General features: G+C 51.1%; 2 protein-coding genes across 2 annotated transcripts; one reads left to right on the forward strand and one right to left on the reverse strand.

The window, feature by feature from the left end:
• Positions 1-2,055: 2,055 nt before the first annotated feature.
• Positions 2,056-5,929, reverse strand: Evx2 (even-skipped homeobox 2). The gene is made up of 3 exons (XM_052726210.1): positions 5,390-5,929; positions 4,199-4,488; positions 2,056-2,855 (listed from the first exon to the last, which is right to left on the reverse strand). The coding sequence occupies exons 1-3, from the start codon at positions 5,814-5,816 to the stop codon at positions 2,130-2,132; spliced, it is 1,443 nt and encodes a 480-aa protein (XP_052582170.1). The 5' UTR covers positions 5,817-5,929; the 3' UTR covers positions 2,056-2,129.
• An 8,252-nt stretch (positions 5,930-14,181) lies between these two features.
• On the forward strand, positions 14,182-16,050 carry Hoxd13 (homeobox D13). Its single transcript, XM_052722524.1, has 2 exons — positions 14,182-14,950; positions 15,800-16,050. Exons 1-2 carry the CDS (start codon positions 14,182-14,184, stop codon positions 16,048-16,050), a joined length of 1,020 nt encoding a protein of 339 aa, XP_052578484.1.
• The last annotated feature ends 4,362 nt before the right edge of the window (positions 16,051-20,412 follow it).

The following is a 20,412-nucleotide window of genomic DNA, read 5'->3' on the forward strand; positions in this document are numbered from 1 at the left end:
GTAGTCTCATCTCTTTAGAAAAAAAGAAGTTGACTTTTAGATCATTGTTATTTCCGTGGGAAGTTCTCTAATATTTTATGGAAATATCATAATAGATAACAGGAGTTTTGAAATACTGCTTCCCCTTGGAATCTTTTCCACTTGATAAAAATAATTTTTCCTGAAAAAATTATTTATTTCAACATATAATGAAAAAATTTATCCTCAGGAATTGAAATTTTAAAATCCAGTGTCTTTAAAAATAACAAAAATATGCCAGGAAACAAATTTGAAATAAATCACATAAAATGTGCCAATGTGTATATATGGATGTGTGTATCTCTTATATATGTATTTAAGAGCACGAATATATATATGCATATACATACATATATATACACATACACACGCAGGTTGCATACACACATACACCCACTTTGCTGGGCCTAAACATGCAAGTTATTTTAGGACTTCAACTCTTCAGAAAATCTCATTATGTGAGGAGCGAAGTGCTCTGCGGGGAGCATTATGGAAATATCTGGGCTTGATTTAATGAGGCTGTTCACATTGGTGGAATATCAACTTAACAGAGAAAAGTCTACCCAGGGCGTCCAAGTTACCAAAATGAAAATTGGCAATTGAGATGATAAGAACGTGGCTTTCTTCTGCGAAATCACTTCAGGTAACAGAGACAACATTAAATAGCATACATTCTATGCACCAAGAACAATGTTTTATGTACCGAGTCTCTTATCCGTCTCTCCTAATGACTTCCCTTAGCGGGTTGTTAGTGCTTGACAGCCGGTCTCCGTGCGGGGAACTTTTCTCCAATTCCACATTCAAAGGAGGTCCATCAGAGAGCATGATTGGCAATTTTCGTCATAATCTGCACATTATTAGCATCAAAATTGACGTGGCAGTTAACACTGGTGGGTTTTGATGTACCTTTCTTCAAGTTCAGGGAAACCCCCCCTGTAGCCAGGGTTGGCAGAACAGGTCTCAGCAACCCAGCGGTGGCTTTTGCAGAGAAGAAGGCAATAGACATGCGTGAGAAATATGCCAAGAACCATTTTACCCGAGGAAAAGGAAAACAAGGAAAGAGTGGGTCGAGAGGAACACAGAGTTCGAACTCATAAAAGTGTCTAAGGAGCGTCTTAGGATAATATCACTTATCTAGAGATTCAAGTATTTCCCAGATCGAGTGAAACTCGACAGTTGGAAAACTGAGATGAAAATGCCTCTCCATAAACTACAATGATCTGTCAGGCTGGCCCTCACTTTCTCTGGGTTTCCCTTTCCTTCCCTGGCCTGGCTGTGGCAACCTCGTTACCCATTACATTTTACATAAAATATGCAAAGAAAAAACCGTTCCGTTTCCTAAGCACTGAAACCAAAGGCTAAAGAGAACTGTAGTGGACTGGAGAGAAGGAAGCGCGGTCGCCATCCTTTCCCACCTCGGCTTTGTCCTTTTGGAGAAAACCGCAGCAGCCCTGTGCGCGGTGAAAGATATCATGTACTCTCCTTCTGCCTTGTGGCTTCTCACACTTCATCCTCCTGCTCCCCTCGGACAAAGGCCCCTTAGCAAGCTGAGACGGAGAAAACCTGCCTTTCCTTCTCCCCCTCGTTTAAAGACAAGAAAAAGAGCAGCAGCATGAATCTCGGGGGTAACGCTCCCTCGCTCACGGACTGGCACACACAGCTCTCTCTCTTTGTCACGGCCTCCCATGGCTTCTAGCCACTCCCCCCCCCGGGCGACTGGGGCCCCCCTGGAGGGTGATCAACCGGGACTGGACACCCTGGAGTCTAACTGGCCTTGGGGAGTTGTCTTCCTGGAGACCAAGGCCTCCAGACAGACGGAAAGCCGGGCCTACAAAGCGGGAACCACGTTTAGAAGGCGTAGGGTTGGGGGTGGGGATCAGCTAGGTTGGAGATACAAAAATAGAGATCATTTTGGGGGGGGTGGGAACCCCTCCAGGCCTTCGCGCCGGCTCCTTCCCCCTCCCCCCAACTCGGGCAGATTTCTTTCGCCCTCCGGTGCCCCGGGGAGCCCCCTAGCGGCAGCGGTAGCCGAGGGCCAAGCTGGAGAGGTGGGGGGGTGCCCCGAGGGGACGCACGCCGAGAGGCAGGCGCGGCCCCTGGCGGCGGCGTAGTTATCTGGTGAGCGGCGCCTCGTCCCGCTGGTCGGGCGGGCTGACGGCGGTCTTGCTGAGCACCGCGGCCGAGTAGGGCAAGAAGCCGCTCTCGGAGCGCGGCGCCGCGGCGCTGCAGCCAAAGTCCGAGCCGCCCGCCGTCCCGGCTCCCCCGCCGCCGCCCCCGCCGCCGCCGCCGCCGCCGCCGCCCCGGGAACCCAACGCAGCCGCGGCGGCGGCGGCGGCGGCGGCCGCAGACTGGCTGCTGTGGCAACTGAGGCACGAGCAGGGCGCCGAGCTGCCGCTGGGGGGCGCCCCGGCCGCCGCCGCCGAGGAGGCCGCCGCCGCGGCCGCCGCCGCCGCCGCCGCAGCCGACGCCGCGCTGTTGAGCCCCGCGGCGGCCGCCGGCGCCTGGTAGAGCCCGGGGTGGCGGAAGCTGCAGAGCAGCTCGGGCCGCGAGTAGGGATGCGAGAGCGCGCGGAAGGTGTCCAGAGGACGGATGGAAGTGGCGAAGGGCGACGAGGCCGCCGCCGCCGCTCCCGAGGCGGCGGCGGCCGCTGCAGCCGCCGTGACGCCCACGTGCGGGTAGTAGTGCAGCGGCACGTGCGAGTGGAAAGGGTAGGGTAGGCTTCCGGTGGCCGCCGCGTGCGTCATCATGTAGGTGTAGAAGCTGGGGTCCGCGGGGTGCGGCCACGACATGGCCAGGCGCTGCCGCTTGTCCTTCATGCGCCGGTTCTGGAACCACACCTGCGGGGACAGCCGCGCCACCGCCCGGGTTAGGGAGCGCTGGGTATTTCCAGCCCCCTCCCGCCCAGGGTCTCCAAACACTTGCCCGGTCCCAGAGCAGCCTGGCCTGCTTCTCTGCCTCAATCCCCTCGCTCTCCGAGATGGGACGGGGTGCCCAGAAACTTGCCAGCCTCCTAGGGTACACCCTCCACAGCCAAAGGAGTCCCCTCTCCTGTTTAATGCGACTCCTCAGGTTCTGGCTCTACACTTGCTGCTTTTTTTTTCTTCTTCTTCTTCTTCTTCCTCATCCCAAACCAACCTTTTATCTCCCTCGGTCTACCCACCCACCGGTGCCCAGCCTCACTGAACACCGGTCTGTCAATCCCGGGATTTGCACGGGGATTCCGGGCAGCCTTTGAAGAGAGGCTGTCTCCAGTTTTTTCTGAGAGGTAGCGGCTCCAGGCCTTGAGCCCTCGGAGCTGCGAGGACCATTCCCTAGGGGTATGGGTCCGATTAGGGTATTGAAAGGATGATTTTGTTGGAATCATTTGCTTTCAATGAGTGGCGAAAAGCTATGTGCCCGGAACCTGGAAAGGGAACTTTTCTACCCCCTCCTAGCATAGTATCTAATAATAAAGACATCATTCGTCACAACTCTAAATGAAAGAAAGCCCGATCAAACTGGAGGACTTCTATACCCGTCTCTTATCCCATGGGGTGGCTTCTTTTGCTAGAGAGTCGAATGCTCCTTGAAGTGCTCACCAAGGCTACCTAGTTTCCAGCCATTTCTGACGGATGCATAATAAAAATTAATAACCTAAATATATATACATATATAAGCAAGAACAATTTCGTTGTTTCCTGTTGCCCAGGAGGAAAATTCTTTAGGAAACTACGTTCTCAATCCAATCGATTTTTTTTTAAAAATACTGTAACCTTTTCTTCAGATACTGACGGTTTATGTTAGAAATAAATCTCCACGATCAGGAGCGAATGAAAAGTTTCACCTCGGGTTTGTGCCGGGGGGAACAAAAACCAGCCTGCCTTGCCGCTTAAGGCAAAATAGGACCTTGGCCACAGGCGAGGGGGCACCTGGGCAGCCGTTGGGCAGAACTGAGCAGGGCGGGGAGCCGATCTGAAGCATGGGCCTCGCGATTCAGGATGCCATCTCAGGTCAGCCAGGCCTGCCAACCGATTGGGATTTCGTGCAGGAGAAATAGATAAGCCTACTCCTTCGGTGACAAGCCCCGGTGGACTTCCACAGCTAACCCTCGCCACCCAGAAAAGGAGAAAAGAGGGGGGAAAAGAAACATCAACCAGGTGCCCCGAGGGAGGCCTGAACAGGCATGCGCCAGAATCGATACCTTGATGGTGGTTTCGGGCAGGTTGAGCGCTGCGGCCAGCTCGCACCGGCGGGGCCGAGACACGTAGTTCTCCCGGTAGAACTCCTTCTCCAAGCGCGCGATCTGTTCACGGGTGAACGCCGTGCGGTATCGCCGCACCTGATCGGCGCCGGAGCCCGAGCCGGAGCCGCCCAACGCCGCGCCCCCGCTGTTGCCGCCGCCGCCGCCGCCGCCGCCTCCATGCAGACTGCCGAGGCCCGAGCCTGAGGCCGACGTCGTGGTGCCCGCGACCGAGCCGCTCTCCGAGTACCCTAGCAAGCAAACAATCCACAAAGCATGAGTAGCTAGCTGTAGGGGGGCCCCGAGAACCCTGAGCTGGCAACAGTGCTTTCCAGAAAGGAAAGTCGCTGTCAGAATTGATGGGGTCTGTCAGGCTTACAAATTGCTGCCGTTAATGGAATCAATGAAGTTTGGGGGAGCCCTTCCTAACCAAATAATAGAAACGGAATTTAAGATGGTTGTTCTTTTTTTCAATAATTAGAAAATTTCCACTCGGTAGGAAAATCGGCCGAGGGAAAAAATGCCTACCTCGGACGCGGTTTGAGAAGCTGTGGGTTTGACATGGTCTGGGAACCACAGGACGGCCTCCTACCTTTCTTTGACAGCCTTTGGGTTTAAAATATCTTAAGATTTTTCAAAGCATCTGCAGCTCAAACCCCAGCCTGTAAAGGGGGGGGGGGGTGCCTACTTTTCAACTCTTTTCTGCCGCTGCTTGAAGCAGTAGTGCAGAGGTGCGGGGCCAGACTCTCAGATTTATCCAGAGCAGTTCCCCCTCCACCCGGCCCTGGGGGCTCCAGAGGCAGCAGAGTTCGGAGGCCCTGCCCAGTGCACCCTTCCCCAAGAGCAAATGAGCAACTAGATCGCCTCGCCCCGGGTCTTAGATCGGCAAGCCGAAACATTTGCTCCGACTTGGGCTGGAGCCTGGGTCAGCGGGCCTGGCTCCTGTGGCTCCAACAGGCCCGGGCTGTGTTAGCAAGCTCCAAAAGCAGAGCCAGAGGGTACGGTCCCCAGCATGCGTCCCTCCCCTGCCCCTGCCAATTCTGTGCAGCACTCCCGTTGCTGGTCGGAGACCCGCCAAGGTGTGGAAAGAACTGGCGGGGCCCGCGAGGGCGCTCGGAGGATGCGGCCAGAGCCCGCGGGCTGCCCGGTTACCTTTGGCATTGTTTTCCTTGAGCGGCGCGGCGCCCAGGCCGCTGGGGGAGCGCAGTGCCGAGCAGCCCACCTCCACGTCGCTGCTCATGTCGGCCTCGGCGGCCGCCTCTGAGTAATGACCAGGCTTCTTGCGGCTCTCGGTGGCGGAGGCGATTTCGGAGGAGACGGTGCTTTCGCTGCTCGGGTGCTGCAGGTTGAACAAAGTGTCTATTTCGAATTTGCCCTTGGCAGGGAGGTCTCCCAGAGGGCCGTGCAGGGGAGCGGACGGCAGGCGCGGACTGAGGCGAGCCGGGTGCTGCGAATTTTCCAAGGCCTCCAGCACAGCACTGCCAGCCGAATCGGACAAATTGGAGAACCTCTTGCCAGCAGTAGGGCTATGGAGCCCTCTCTCCATCAGAATCATCTCTTTTCTTATTCTTTCCATCATCTCAGCTTTCTAAAAAATGTCACAGTGGCCTGGCTGTCCCGTCTTAATGATGGGCTGCGCCTAGGACTGATTCTCATTCAGCCCCAGCAAGCGGCTCTAAATATTATTATCTCTTTTGGAGGGAGGCGGAAAAATTGTGGGATGCCAGAGCGAGGGAATGACTGGTCAAAATGACCCATACATCCTTCCGAGTCGGAGATGTCATTCATCAAAAAGTAGCGCCCGCTCGTCATTAAGGTACGAATGACGCCGTTCGAATAATCATTTATTGTAACAGGTTTATAAGCAAATAAATACACGCTCCTGTCAGTGGGTAATGAAGGCGACTTCAGAGCAGACAAATAGATCCAGGTAGGAGACGAGAAGACACGAGAAGTGAGGAAGAAGGCTCCGGTCCTTTGCCCGCTCCCAGCCAGTTCTGCTCGCCCGGGGGTTTGGCCTCGGGGGTGAAATTGACAGTCTGATTAATAGAGCACGCCGCGGCACATTTCCCCCTTCATTTAGGGGCATCATTACGCTCTCAGTTTGCTGGGTTGCCCCTTAGGTCCTAATCATGCAGCGCCTTCCTCATTTTTTCCACGGACACAGATAACGTGTTAAATAATAGATAATGCTTTGATTTTCCAGAGTAGATCCTTGGGAAGTTTTTTTGTTTTGTTTTGTTTTAACATTTACAAGCTGGGGGCGTAAGGGGGGCGGGTAAGGGGGAGGATACAGGAAGAGCTGCGTAAGAAGACCTTGTGCCCGCTCCTGTCAGGATTACTTATCTTTCTGTTTTAAGAACCAAATATTAATAATAAGTATTTTGTTTAACGAATAGGACCCTCAGTTCTTTCTCTCCTTACTTCTTCCTCTCCATCTGGATTCTCCCTTCCGAGAACGAGAGAGAGAGAGAGAGAGAGAGAGAGAGAGAGAGAGAGAGAGAGAGAGAGAGAGAATATCTTGTAGACTTTTGAAAAGGCTTTCTTGCTACGTGGCTGGGGAGGTACATAGGGCCCGTGCCTCCAAACGGAAATCATTACACCTCTGATTTTCTACCACTGTTTTCAGACTGACTTCTGAACTCGAAGACCCTAGATTTTTAGTTTTATAATCTGGCTGATGGATAAGCTTCTCGCCCTCGCATTTTCCCCTAGGGGGAAATGAACTAGACTGGACGGTTTGATAGTAGAATTCGACAGCTAACTTTAAACACAATCGTGATTTACCGTACCATAGGGGCCGCTCCGAATCCACTTCTTTAAATATGCAGCTTTCCCCGACCCTTCTCAAATAGAGGTATTTGTGGCAAAGTAACTGGGTGTCGGGGTCAAAGTGGAGGGGAAGGAGTCCCCTGCTGCCCTCTTCCACCTCTCTGTCCCCCCTTCTCCACCCTAGCCCCTTACCTGTGGCCCCTGGCGTTCCTGGTGCTGGGTGGAGGCACAGAGAGTCTCCGACCAACCTTGCCTCTTCTCCTTCCCGCCCGAGGCTGGAGGCTGAGCCTCTTGGCGATAACTTTGATAGTCATAATGACGCCGGTGGCAACCATTTTAAGGAAGATCAATCTTCACTCAAATCCGCTCATCTCCTCCCGCGCTTGCGCCCCACCCTGCCGGGACTCGGGTTCGTCGTGCCGGTTCGCTCGCCAGCTGCCCCGGAGGCAGAGATTCGCCCGCACTGGCGAGGTCCACGGAGGACAGGGACAGTAGTCAATGGTCCAGCGTGTGAGCTTCCGAAGCAGCCTGGAGAGCCGGGCAGTCTGGGCGCTGGTCTCGGGTTTTGCATCCCGGTCACAACACCAACTCAGACCCTAACCTGGGGCCCCCTCCTTCCCTCTCTGGGACACACCCAGAACATTGGGGTGTGTTAAGGGGCAAACCCTTGATCTAATTGCCCATCTGTCCGTTGGCGCTTTCTTTTTAACCTTGGACCCGTTGGGGGCGCGTCAGGAATGTAAGGGGATGTGAGGTGTGAAGTATATTTATATACATGTGTGCACATATATAGTTAATGCCAAAAGTTTCCCTCCTCTTCGCCTTGGCGCCAACTTATTTCTACAAGAAAGCTTTGCTGAGAAAGTCAATCCCACCTCTTTAAAATCGTAAGAGGACAGCTGGATAAGCTCGAAGGCTAAGGAGAATTGTCTGGAAGCCTATGGCCTCCATCTGAGAACTTGACCCAGCATCCACCTTTGCCCCTGTCCCAGTTGGCTATCCTACCCTAGTGGTCACCCAGCCCCTGGCACTTTCGGCTACTCTATTTGCTGTTTGCACAATAGGAGTCCAGCCCTGCGCTCACCCCCACCTGCCTGTCAGCCAAGATGCCCAGTTCCACCGGTCCTGGCAGTCGCTGCTCCAGTGTCCCGGAGACAGAGGGTCCTGATACCCAATCCTTGCTTACCCAAGGTACTATAAGAGACTCTTTGGTCTAGGCTAGGCTCCGTGGGGGGCCGAGACCCTGGCAGCAAGTGGTCGCTCAGCCTGGGCGGAAATCCGCCGATGCCTTTATTGCTGTCATTTGGCGCCCCCATCTGTTTTCCTCGCGGTTTCAGCGGCTGGGAGCTGCTTTTCTGTCGCAGAAGCCTCGGCGGCCTAAGAAGATGACCCCCTTCCTCTGTCGCCTATGGGTCCATTTCTTCCCTTCTTTAAGGACTCGCCGCCTCTGGTTCCAAAAGCTGGCCAAGTCCAACCTCAGAAAATGGAAAACACCATTTCTCCACGCCGTCTTCATTCATTTAGTGGTTTGGAAGCTATTTTGCACCTTTTAAGAATACTATTATTGCGTTTCTAGAATGTTTGTTACAGCAAGTACACTTGGAAACTATCACCAAGAAAGACATCCATAACTTTTCACTGCACTTAGCAGATGGTAACATTTCAGAGTGACTAGAAACCGTTCCAGTTTTCAGCCTTTGGTGTCTTCAAAGTACAAGACCACTCAGTTACACAAGAAGCTAACCCATGCCCATGACTTCAAAGGGATTTTCAGATGGGGGAGTGAGGTGACATGCAGGAAAAACTTTCTCCATATTATCCAAAAAGTACAATTTTGCTGGAAAGAGTGATGTAAATGAAGGCCAGAAACCTATATTTCTCTCTCTCTCTCTCTCTCTCTCTCTCTCTCTCTCTCTCTCTCTCTCTCTCTCTCTCTCTCCTTTCCCCTTCCTTTCTTTCTGTCTTTCTTTTCCCCCTGGGGTGGGGTTAGGCCTCCAAACTAAGTGTTTCTTGTAAGCAGTGGGTCCCCCGAGTGAACTGTTAAACATTTGGCCTGTGACTTCAGGTAAAAATTTGTCTCAGATTTGCAGAGGGGTGGGTCGAGAATAAAGCCGGAGCTGCAACGGGGCCCGCACAGTGCGGTGGTCTGAGCCGAGCTGATGATGCTAGACTTCCTGATGGAGGGCGACAGTCAGTACCACGAGTTCTCAAGATGATGTAAGTCTCAAGGTAGCTGGAGAGCTGGGACTACAGAGAGCAAGCATCTCCAGAGTCTGAGCCGTGGGCCTGGCATGTTTTCTCTAGGCTAAGCGCGGTCCTCACAACCAGGTTTCGATTTATAGGAGAGGGTGAGGGCTGGAGTAACCAAGCCTGCCTTCGCTAGAGCGACTTCATGATCACTTTCCTCCGCAGGCAAGCCTCTAGCACTCAGCCTCACTTGGGTCGGCCCAGTAGCTTCAATTTTCCTTCTCCTCGCCTCCCGCCCCTATCCTGCAGTTCCAGGCTACCCTAGGACGGTTGTAGGTGAGGGCTTGGGTGGGCACTTTCTTCCTGGCCTTTGAGGCTGCTCAGACTTGCCGCTTGCCTGGAGTTTATGTGCCATCAGACGAGACCCAAGAACTTGCAGAGACATCTAGCGCCAGGCGCGGGGAACTGCGGGCGCCTTTCAGGGATCCAGAGCCCCAACACTGGCATCCTTAGCCAGCCTCCCAGCTCCTCCTACTTGTTTAGGCGATTTCCTACCCTTCATCGCCTCTGCCTTGCTGATACCCATAACGTGGATTGCCCATAGAGAATGTGAGTGATCTGAAATGGCAATAGGCTTCTATTTGACCTGACTGCTGACAGTAAACATTTAGACAGTTAGAAAAGTGTGTTACTGAAGCTCACATTTTCCAAATGTGAGACAAAACAGCAAATTGCAATCCGCACTTCTATTTAGAAAGAAAGAAGGAAATTATTCGGTCCTCCAGCTCTGGCCCTGTCTTCCCAGAGCCTCCTCTGCAGTAAAGCCTAAGCTTTAAGTATTTAATATTTAAGTATTTCTTTGGAAGGGAAGACCCTCCCTATTTCCTACCGTCCAAGGCTAGGTAAGTTCTCTCCATCTCAGATAAGGACCTGCTGTCCTATGGGAGGCGACCTTGAAATTTTAAAGAATCATGTGGTATATGGAGAGGATCTTTGTTGTTGCATGAGATTTTCCTTTAATAGAGGCTAATTTTGTGGCTAAACCCAAAAGGATTCCACTTCGAGACATAGATAATGCCCCAAACACAGGATTTCATTCTCTCACTGTTGCTCAAACCCCCTTTTCTACACCGGAGGGTTTTTTTGTTTGGGTTTTACTTCATGCTTTGTTTGTTTGCTCTTTTGTTTTTTCCCCAGCCTGAGTGAAGTTGGTTGTTAGCTGGAGAGGGAAAACAAGCTCCAGAGCCAGCAGATAGACATGGTTAAAAACACCCAGCAGCCAGTTCCACTCAACTTAAAACCTTGCTTCTGAGTCCAGACTTTTCCTACTGAATCTTTGGTTTCTCAAAAGTTAATTAACAGAGTATCTTTTATTTCCTGGTTGTGACCATTAAGGTAAATATTTTCAAAGGACTCTCCCACAACCCCATTGTGGCAGGACCCTGCCATTCTGGTTGTTACAGGCAGCAATTATGTGGTTAATTGAGCTCATTGCTATCTTGGTAAGCAGGACACTTCAGTAAGTGTAAATCCTAGCCTGTATCCATCCGTTTTCCACCCCACACAGATGCACAATGTGTAAGATCTACAAGGAAGAACAGACGGTATGACTCCAGCACAGATTCAATTATCTAAAGGAATTTTCAGAATTCCTTCTTCGAGAGGGAGAGAAGGAATAGGAGCAGGTGACGGAGAAAGAGAAGCCAGGGGGCACTTTGTACAACAAAGGACATGATAAGTTTTCCACCAAAATCAGGAAACAAATCAATTTTTTTTTCACAGAACAATAGGTAAGTATTTGGAGACACTTGTCATTGCAAAACTCTTTTGCTTAACAAAACCTGTTTCTTTTGTTAAATTTTCACTGTGATATACCCACACACAAATGTAGGGCTCACCCTGTGCTCTTGGACATCTGACGAAAATGATTATGAGCCTAGCATAGTGGCTTATTCCTGTAATCCCACCCCTTTTGGAATTTTGAGCAGGTCTGGGCCACAGAGTGGGTCTGTGTCTCAAAAATTAAAGAAAAAAGGAAGGATTACAATTAAATTTCAACTTGGATACAAGACACACAAGCTAAATGAAAACATTTCTTCCCATTTAACCTCAGAATCCTCTCCATACCTTCCTATCATCATGTAAACTATGGACCTTATTAGTTCATATACAAAAGCAATTCTGGCATTGCCTAGTAGCAAACCTCAACACCATGACCCAACAACAGTAACTTCCCTGGGGTGCTGGGGTTTGGGGTTCTACCTATGGGGCCCATCTGAGCGCTTTTCCTTACCTGCTCCTCCTGCAATGCCTGAGACTTAACTTTGTTGAAGTCACAGAAAAACCCAGGATAGCAAAGGGCAAAAAGCGTTAGTTAAAATTGCCTTTATTTCTGAATAACCTTTAAAATTGGCAGAGAAACTCCAAGATCTACAAGGGCACCACAGAGCATTATTGGGAAGAAGGCCATATAGAGAGGTTTCAATCTGAGCATTAATCCCAATTTCCCTCCCAGTCGAGTACAACTTAATTTCTTGTATGAAAAAAATGAGTCAAGGTTAGTGTGTGAACTGGAATCACAGAACATGAAAAACTCTTTGTTATTGTTTTAATTTTATTTTCTTCATTTTAAATACATAATGTTTATTAAATGTATTAATCAGATTTTAAAATATGGTACGGAAGTCCAAGAGCACAAAACCACTAAAATATTGGGTTTGGGGGAGACTGAAAGTTTGTTGGTTCTAGTATTTCTGTTTGTTTTGTTGTTTTTTTTTATGTCAGCAAATGTTTGAAGCTACAGGGGAGAAATATCAAGAGCTCCCATGTTGTTCTGAGTAACAAACAGAAAGGAAAACAACAGAAGGTGAAAATCTAATTGTTAACCTCTTTAAAAACTCAGCAGCTTCACTCCCTGGCCCTTGAACCGCAGTCTACCACCCTTGCTAACTTTTACCTTCTCTCAAGTAATCCAAACTATCCCGATCAGCAAATGACTGTTCACCACAGTTCTGCTAAGCCCGGGAGAGACTCTCCCGATTTGAATTTGACCATGACCGTGTCTGGGGCTTTTAAAAGTCAAACAAATTCTCTTACTTCTCTCTTCTAGTACCTCTCATCCCCCTCCCCTTTATTTGAGCCTTTTTATGGTTACTGTGTGTTTTTTTGTGTCAACACGCCCAACGCCATCAGCCCACCCTGCAAGACCAGACCAGACCAGGCCCAGAAGGACCTTGTTCAGTCTTTCTCATCTTTTCTTCTTTTTCAGAGCCTATTTTCAAGGCGCTGGGCGACAAAGCTGGCTTCAGAACCACAAGTTTAGAGGAGTGGTTTTCTTAAGAGATAAACTCATCTGGAAGGTGGATAGCACAGCACCAAATTGGCTCGCGCTGAGGCTCTTACACCCACCCACCACTCTTGTCTCACCAAGTCTGGTATTGCTCCCAGGAGACCTAGATTCATCTCAGGACTCACAAGGGAGCCCCATAAGTTGCTAAGATCCCAGGATAGTTGTGCTGGGACTCTGGGGCCGAAGGATGACGGGGAGTGGAGGTGGGGGTGGGAATACAGAGGGATTAGAACTGTCATATCTAACACTCTAGCAGATATACCCCCAAAGCTGAGATTAGCTCCTCCGGTGCTGCCACAAGAGCCTACCCTGTCCCTGTGAAAGTCGGACCTAGGCGTTCTGGACGGCTTCTCTCACCAGCCCCGACTTTACTTGGGGGGAAAAAAAATCCTTTTAACTTGGCACACTCAATTCTCTGCAGTTGGCAGCCTGGAAAAGGAAACGAAACAAAGGTCCCTGGGAAAGTGAAGTTTTCAATTAATTGGTATGAGTAACGGGCGGGGGTGGGTGGTGGCTGCAAAATTCAAGAGGCCGGTAGGCTGTGGGCGAGGCGCAGAAGATTCGTGGCGGTCTGCTGAGTGGCCTTCTCCTCCCGCTCTGGTCACGCAGTCTTTCTGCCAGTCGGGAGGAGGCCAGGCTGAGACTAAGAAGGCCAGCCAGGCGAAGTGACTCCCGGCTGGCTGAGGGAAGAGATGTGGGCCTGGCATCCGTGAACTTCCTAGTTGTGCAGATTGTCCAGCTGAGGTGAGGTGTAAGTCTCTGAGGCGCCCCAAGGGCGTTTCGAGAGTATTTTGTGAGCTGATGGTGTCTGTATAGGAAGAATCTGCTGCTACTGATCTCTGTGTGGAATGCTCTTACCCGATAGGTAAGTTCAAGGTAAGAAAAATGAGCTGTCTCGAATTTGGGGTGTAGAGGAAGACTAAGCAACAGGTTTGGGGTTTTGTTTTTTTTTTTTTTTTTTTTTTGAACAAACAAAAACAAAGAAGCATTGCTCTGTTTCCACCTCGTTCTGACCACCTCTGTCCTCCACCCTCATTTTGGTGTGCAGCTCGAGGAACCAAAAAGAGGTGGCAAAAACAGCGGTTGTGGAGATGAGGCGCAGGCCTCGGCGCCCGCCTCGCAGACAGGCCTGAGATGGGCCGTCGCGCAATCAACTCGAGGGGGTGGCTGCAGCGCAAACTCCTGGGTCTGGGGGGTGGGGGGGGGGGAGGGCGGGAATGGGGGGTGGGCCTCCCAAGGGCTGAGGAGGGGTGGGGGCCGGGTGGGTGGGTCCAGCCAGATCCCGGCTGGGAGCCAGGCTCGCCCGCGCCCCCACCCCCACGTGGCCCGGAGCAACCAATGGCACGGTCCCCCGCCGGCGCCCTCGGGGCGGGAGGCGGCCCCCCGACCGGCCCAGGCCCCCTCCCAACCTGAACTTCGTTTTTATAAACGTCCCGCGATGAGCTAACCTGTTGGAGGGCGGGCGGGCGGGCGGGCGGGCGGGCAGGAGGCGGGAGGCTCGCAGAGGGAGAGAGGACGGGAGGGAGAGGGCGGGAGCGAGCGCGGCGCGGAGCACAGCGAGGAGGGAGGAGGCGCTGCGCGCCATGGTGTCCTGCGCGGGGCCGAGGCCGGGGCCTGGGCCGGGCCAGGCCGGGCCATGAGCCGCTCGGGGACTTGGGACATGGACGGGCTGCGGGCGGACGGCGGGGCCGCTGGGGCGGCGCCGGCCTCCTCCTCGTCCTCCGTGGCGGCGCCCGGCCAGTGTCGCGGCTTCCTGTCGGCGCCGGTGTTCGCGGGGACACATTCCGGACGCGCGGCGGCGGCAGCGGCGGCGGCCGCTGCGGCGGCGGCGGCGGCCTCCAGCTTCGCGTACCCGGGGACCTCTGAGCGCACAGGCTCCTCCTCGTCGTCGTCATCCTCGGCTGTGATCGCCACTCGCCCCGAGGCTCCCGTGGCTAAAGAGTGTCCCGCGCCGGCGGCCGCTGCGACCGCTGCTGCACCCCCGGGCGCTCCGGCGCTGGGCTATGGCTACCACTTCGGCAACGGCTACTACAGCTGCCGCATGTCGCATGGTGTGGGCTTACAGCAGAACGCTCTCAAGTCGTCGCCGCACGCCTCTTTGGGAGGTTTCCCCGTGGAGAAGTACATGGACGTGTCGGGCCTGGCGAGCAGCAGCGTACCGACCAACGAGGTACCCGCGCGAGCCAAGGAAGTGTCCTTCTACCAGGGCTACACAAGTCCCTATCAGCACGTGCCTGGGTATATCGACATGGTGTCCACTTTTGGATCCGGGGAACCTCGGCACGAGGCGTACATCTCCATGGAGGGCTACCAGTCCTGGACACTAGCCAACGGGTGGAACAGCCAGGTGTACTGTGCCAAGGACCAGCCACAGGGGTCCCATTTTTGGAAATCATCCTTTCCAGGTAGGAGCAACGTAGGAAAGTGAGGAACACGCGGTGGGTGGGAGAGGAAGAAAAGAAAACCCCCTACTTAGGAGTGGTTACTTATGCTCCGGGCCTGACCCAGGTTTAACACACTAGAAAAGTTTGTCTAGTTTCTGTAATCTGTAGCTTTCCCAATTAAAACTGCCTCCGAAATTGTTTTCCTTCCCCGTGCAGCAAGATACTTTTACCCACTAAAGTTCAAGAGCTTTAGTTACCTTTGCCTCTCTCTCTCTCTCTCTCTCTCTCTCTCTCTCTCTCTCTCTCTCTCTCTCTCTCTCTCCCTCCCTCCCTCCTTCTCTCCCTCCCTCCCAACTAAAGGCTAAAAGGTGTCAGAGTTGGGCCCCCACTTTTTCAAGTGAGGTTCCAATGACCTACTAATGCTTCTTAGAGCCCATAAATCCCCAAACACAAGAACAGAAATTAAAGCTTGAGTAAAAGATCTGAAGTGTGTGTGTGTGTGTGTGTGTGTGTGTGTGTGTGTGTGTGTGTGTGTTTGAATGTATGCAACTGGCAATTGCAGAAACGGCCCTTATGAGCTTTCCCCAATAACCAGACCATAAAATCCCAGGCTTGTTAAAATGCCGGTTTGAAAAACCATGATGATCCATCAAATTAGCCTTTGTCTTGAAGTACAAATAGTCTTTCTTTAATAATGTGTAAATAATATGTCTGTGTAAATAATAATAAAGTATAAACAATCTCATTTTCTTTATTCTCTACCCCTGCCCAGTACTGGTGCGTACACAGATACATTCACATCACGCAACTCAAAGCTTAGGTGCTCCAAGTATCCCAGTCTAACTTTTCCCATGCTGTTGTTTGTGCCAGGGGATGTGGCTTTAAATCAGCCTGACATGTGTGTCTACCGACGGGGAAGGAAGAAAAGGGTGCCTTACACCAAACTGCAGCTCAAAGAACTGGAGAACGAGTATGCCATTAACAAGTTCATTAACAAGGACAAGAGGCGGCGGATCTCGGCTGCCACGAACCTATCCGAGAGACAAGTAACCATTTGGTTTCAGAATCGCAGAGTGAAGGACAAGAAAATCGTCTCCAAGCTCAAAGACACTGTCTCCTGATATGGGCCAGGTTGGCCACAGACCTTTCAAACGCTTTCGGTTGTCTCCAAAAATACCTTTGGAAAGACTTGAAAATGTATTTAATTTCCCACTTCCCTGCCTAGGATGGCAAGCATTGTGAATCATTTTTTTGGGTTTTGTTTTTGTTTTTCTCTCTCAACCTTTATCTGGCTCTAAAACTTTATGGTGCCCAATTTGACTTTGTAATTCTGCTTCTTTCTTGCTTATTATTGGTTTTGTTCTTGTCTAGGCTTGTTTTTAGAATTTTTTTAAACATTGTTTCTCCCTCCAGGCCAGTATAAAAAAAAAAAAAAACTTGAAGTATTTCCCCCCAAATGAATTTCAGAAGTGCCCGTTGGATTTAGGGGTTTATTTCTTTTAAACGAGACTTTATATGTGTTTCCAGCATTGACTATGCTCATAATCCATTAAGCCAGAATTGCTTTCAGCCATTCATACCCTGTGATTGTGTAATTGAATCATTAGTTCTCAGAAGTTTCCCCAAGGCGAGTGGAAACAGCTCTAGGCACTCAATGACTTAGGATCACTGGGAAAGTCTGAAACTTGGAGGTTGTAGGCACATGTTGGCTTTCAAAGCAGCTACCTTATTAATATTGAAATGAAGACAATCTTCCTTATCTTTGGCAATCTCCTTTGCTGTTGCCTGTGTTTGTAGCATGCCTTGTAGCTGTAATCTTTGAATCTGGAAACAGAATGTGCTCGTGAATGCCTTCATTTCTCCAACACTAAATGCAGCTATTTAAATACCTACAGTTAGCAGAGTGACTCCCATACCATAGAAACTCACCCCTATCCTTGGCTCTGTGGGAATGGAGCTGAGCCCATCTCCTCAGTCCTTGGAAAGAGACTGAGCCAGTGTGGCCATGGGTGGGAACTTCTACCCAGAACCTAATGAAGAAGTTAATTGTCTGAACACATGAGCCTCGCAGAGCTTGAAAACCTCTAACACGTTTTTAAACTATGAAGCTCTAAGGACCAAGAAGGAAAAGGATGCTTCTGAAAGTGATGCTGAACTACTTTCAAGATGTTGCATATTTATGCGACTGAGATTATTTTTGTAGATGCAATGTGTGTGAGCAGTGCTTCAAGCATTAAAAAAAAATCACTTTTTACTCCTAGGGAGATATAAATAAAAAGAACTCTCTGTTTCCACTGAGTCTTCATACGTTTGTGATTTTCAAGGTTATGACGCCTCTAGAAACTGTTCTAATTTATTATAAAACCTTGCTCTCCTCAGCATCTGTAGATGAGGGAAACAATGCCAGTTCTGGTCTCTGGAACGTCCATGTTCTATTCCTGCCCACCTCCCTCTAACACAAATAGTGATGTTTTAAAGTGCGGATATCATCTGTGATGGCTAAAATGATCGTCTTTTAAATCAGACCAACTCATTAAAAACTCAATAAATTTTGTTTCTTCCAATATTACCAACTCATTTAACACTTTTATTTATTTATTTGTTTTTAATCAATGTGAATGTGGGAGCTTGGGTCAAGGCAAACTCACCAGGACATTTGGGACCTGGAAGAGAGTCCGTTATATATCTTCACTAGGAAGACCCAGAAATTAGAGAAAGCCATATCCATATTTGGCAATCAAAAAAGAAACATTTCAGACACCCCATACTGCAGGCAGCAATTGACAACTGAAACCACTATTGTACATCTTAGCAGCTGGACACAGTTTTAGGCATCAGGAATTTTTTTTTTTTTAAGTTCTTTTTGCCATCCAGGGCAATGGCCGCAAAAATGTGAGGCTCCTTGTTGTTAGCTACTATGGCTACAATCTAGCAGGAGCTAACTTTCTAAGGCTCAAGTGAGTTAAGTCGATTTCTGAAAGCTCACACAATATGTAAACTCTTGTGGTAGGAGGGCTCTTTAGGGCTGTGGGGGAAAACACAGGGGCTGAAAGCGGGGAAGTACTTTCGTTTTCTCCGGTCCAACTTGACATGTTTCACATTTTACTGCGATCTGCGGGGGCCAACTTCGTTTATGGAGGGGGAGGTACTGGCAGAGATAGACAAGTCTAGATACTGAACACAGTTCAACCTATGGAGGACAAACCCCTGAAAAAGGAGGTCGCATCCTCCCAGAGGTCACACTTAGGGAAGCATCACTGAATGTCTTCGCTATTTTGCTCACAAGATGTGCTTCATCAAAACACGGGCCTTAGTTTTCTTCCAACCACCGTTCTCCCGGTCCCCTCCTTCCTTTTTTGTAGGTTCTAGTCTCCTGGGCCACACTTCATCTCCCAGGTCCATTTCTCAGGTTTCCTATATTGGGTAGAGGGAATTGCCTGGAGGTTTTTCCTTTCATCTGCCGTTCCACGGTTCCACGTGAGTTTCGCTGAGCCTAAGAGAAATGGGGCTTGCTGAAGATTAAAACTGCTCTCAAATGCTCTCTGGTGGTATTTGGATTGATGGCTAAATGAGGAACAGATGAAGGCTTTGTTATTTATATGTGTGCCTTTTATATTCGGGATTGCGGGAGGAGGAGAGCAAGGGGTAAGTGGCTGAGGCCCTGGAAGCGAGGCCCGTGGGGAGCCCGGAAGGCCAAGAGAGTTTGGAGAAAGGCTTTTCCTTCAGTTAGAGGTCGAAAGAAACTTGGCATGTTATTAGCGATTGGGGTGGGGACCAAGATCGGCAGATGATTTGTGATTCTAGAGGTGAAAAAGGCGTTGGGACAGAGGCTGAAGGTCAAACAAAAAAACCGTGGCCACAAGGCTTCCTCGCGGCAGGTCCCTTGGCTCGGCTGTCTGGGTCAGCTGCTACACTCCTGGGCTTTCCGAGACTGTCCGGAGGGCCTTGGCAGCGGGCCGTGACCGCGCGCGCTGGCGACCCCAAGCCCGCCCCACCGCCCTTCACTGTTGATCTTGACCGTGCAGCGGCGCCTCTCCAGGCGTGGAGCACGCTCGCCATCTCCTGGGCGTTCGGCGACATTGGCAGAGTTTGCCGTTCGGGTCCTCAGCCAGATGCTTTTTTCCCACATTCCCAGTCATGCCTCCTTTCTTCCCCGCACCTTCCCTCCTGGTCTCCAGCTTGCCGCTTCAGCCACCAGCTTCTCGAAAAGAACGTTGCCTACAAGACCTCGAAAGTTATAAACTTGGGGAATGAAGTGGGTCTTCAGAAGAAGAAGGAGGAGGAGGAGGAGGAGGAGGAGGAGGAGGAGGAGGAGGAGGAGGAGAGAAAAAGAAGGAAGAGAGAGAGAGAGAGAGAGAGAGAGAGAGAGAGAGAGAGAGAGAGAGAGAGAGAGAGAGAGAGAGAGAGAGACTTTAGCTGTTCTTATCTTTCCCGGTTCCCCACATAGTCCCTTTATGTATTTAGTCCTGAGAGGCAAACAGAACTCTAGGACAGCCAGGGTCTAAAGTTACACTCTAAGGCCTGTAACTACCTAGGAATCTCTGTGCATGAGGCAGAGGCTCTGAGAGCTCTGGGTCTCCTAAAACAGAAATTTCAGGCCAAGGACTCTCCAGTAGAGAAAGGAGAATTCTTCAAAAATGGAAGCTATCGGATATCTAAGGCCTGGGTTCCCCTGGCCCTCCAAAAATGGAGTTGAAACTTATGCCTTCTCCCACCTCCCAGGAAAGAACGGAGAGTGGAGCGCTTGTCCCAAGGCCTGAGAGGAGGAAACTCTAGTAGTGCCCCAGGAGCCCTAGACTCCCCCCCACCCTACCGCCCCCACCCCCACCCCATCCCTGCGCGAGCCCCAGAGCCAGAGGAAGAGGCCGATTGCGTCCTGAGAGCCGCCCAATTGGTCGCCATAACTCACACAATAAAGTCTCAGCGAGGTGGTCAGCCTTGCCCTCCGGCGGCGCCTGTGTGGTCTCCTTGCCAGAGCTGGGGGCCTAACCAATTCCAGCTTGGCTCAGGGACCGTGGGTCCTGCTGCAGGCTAGCGCCGGCGTCCATCCCACAGTCTCTAGGGGAGAAAAGCCTTAGTCCCTCTGGGCTACCCAGAAGGGCCTGTCCCCCCCCGGGGGGGGGGGGCGGGCTAAGCACACTACTGCACCCAAGGAGCAGCGACGCTTCCTGCTTCCCGGTTTGCCCAGCCAGTGAACCCGCAGCCGCCCCGCGTGCCTGGAGTCACCCACACAAGGAGCGCAGCTAGCTGGTTGTCTGGACATCCGGGACTTCTGGCTTATAAGGAGTAGTCAGTCACCAAGGTGAATCCAGGAAATAAAAGGAATGTATCTTTTGCACAAGACTGGCTCCTGGAACTGCTGAATTACTTGAGGGGCCTGGATAACAACACCAAGAGCATACTTCCCGGGAACAAACACCCGGAGTGGCGTGAGGAGTCCTTAGGTGTCCCGCCTGAGCAGTCTGTGATGCTTTCTCCACTGT

This window comes from Peromyscus californicus, unplaced genomic scaffold (genome assembly GCF_007827085.1).
Source record: "Peromyscus californicus insignis strain IS unplaced genomic scaffold, ASM782708v3 Scaffold_7__1_contigs__length_154581171, whole genome shotgun sequence".
NCBI lineage: Eukaryota > Metazoa > Chordata > Mammalia > Rodentia > Cricetidae > Peromyscus > Peromyscus californicus.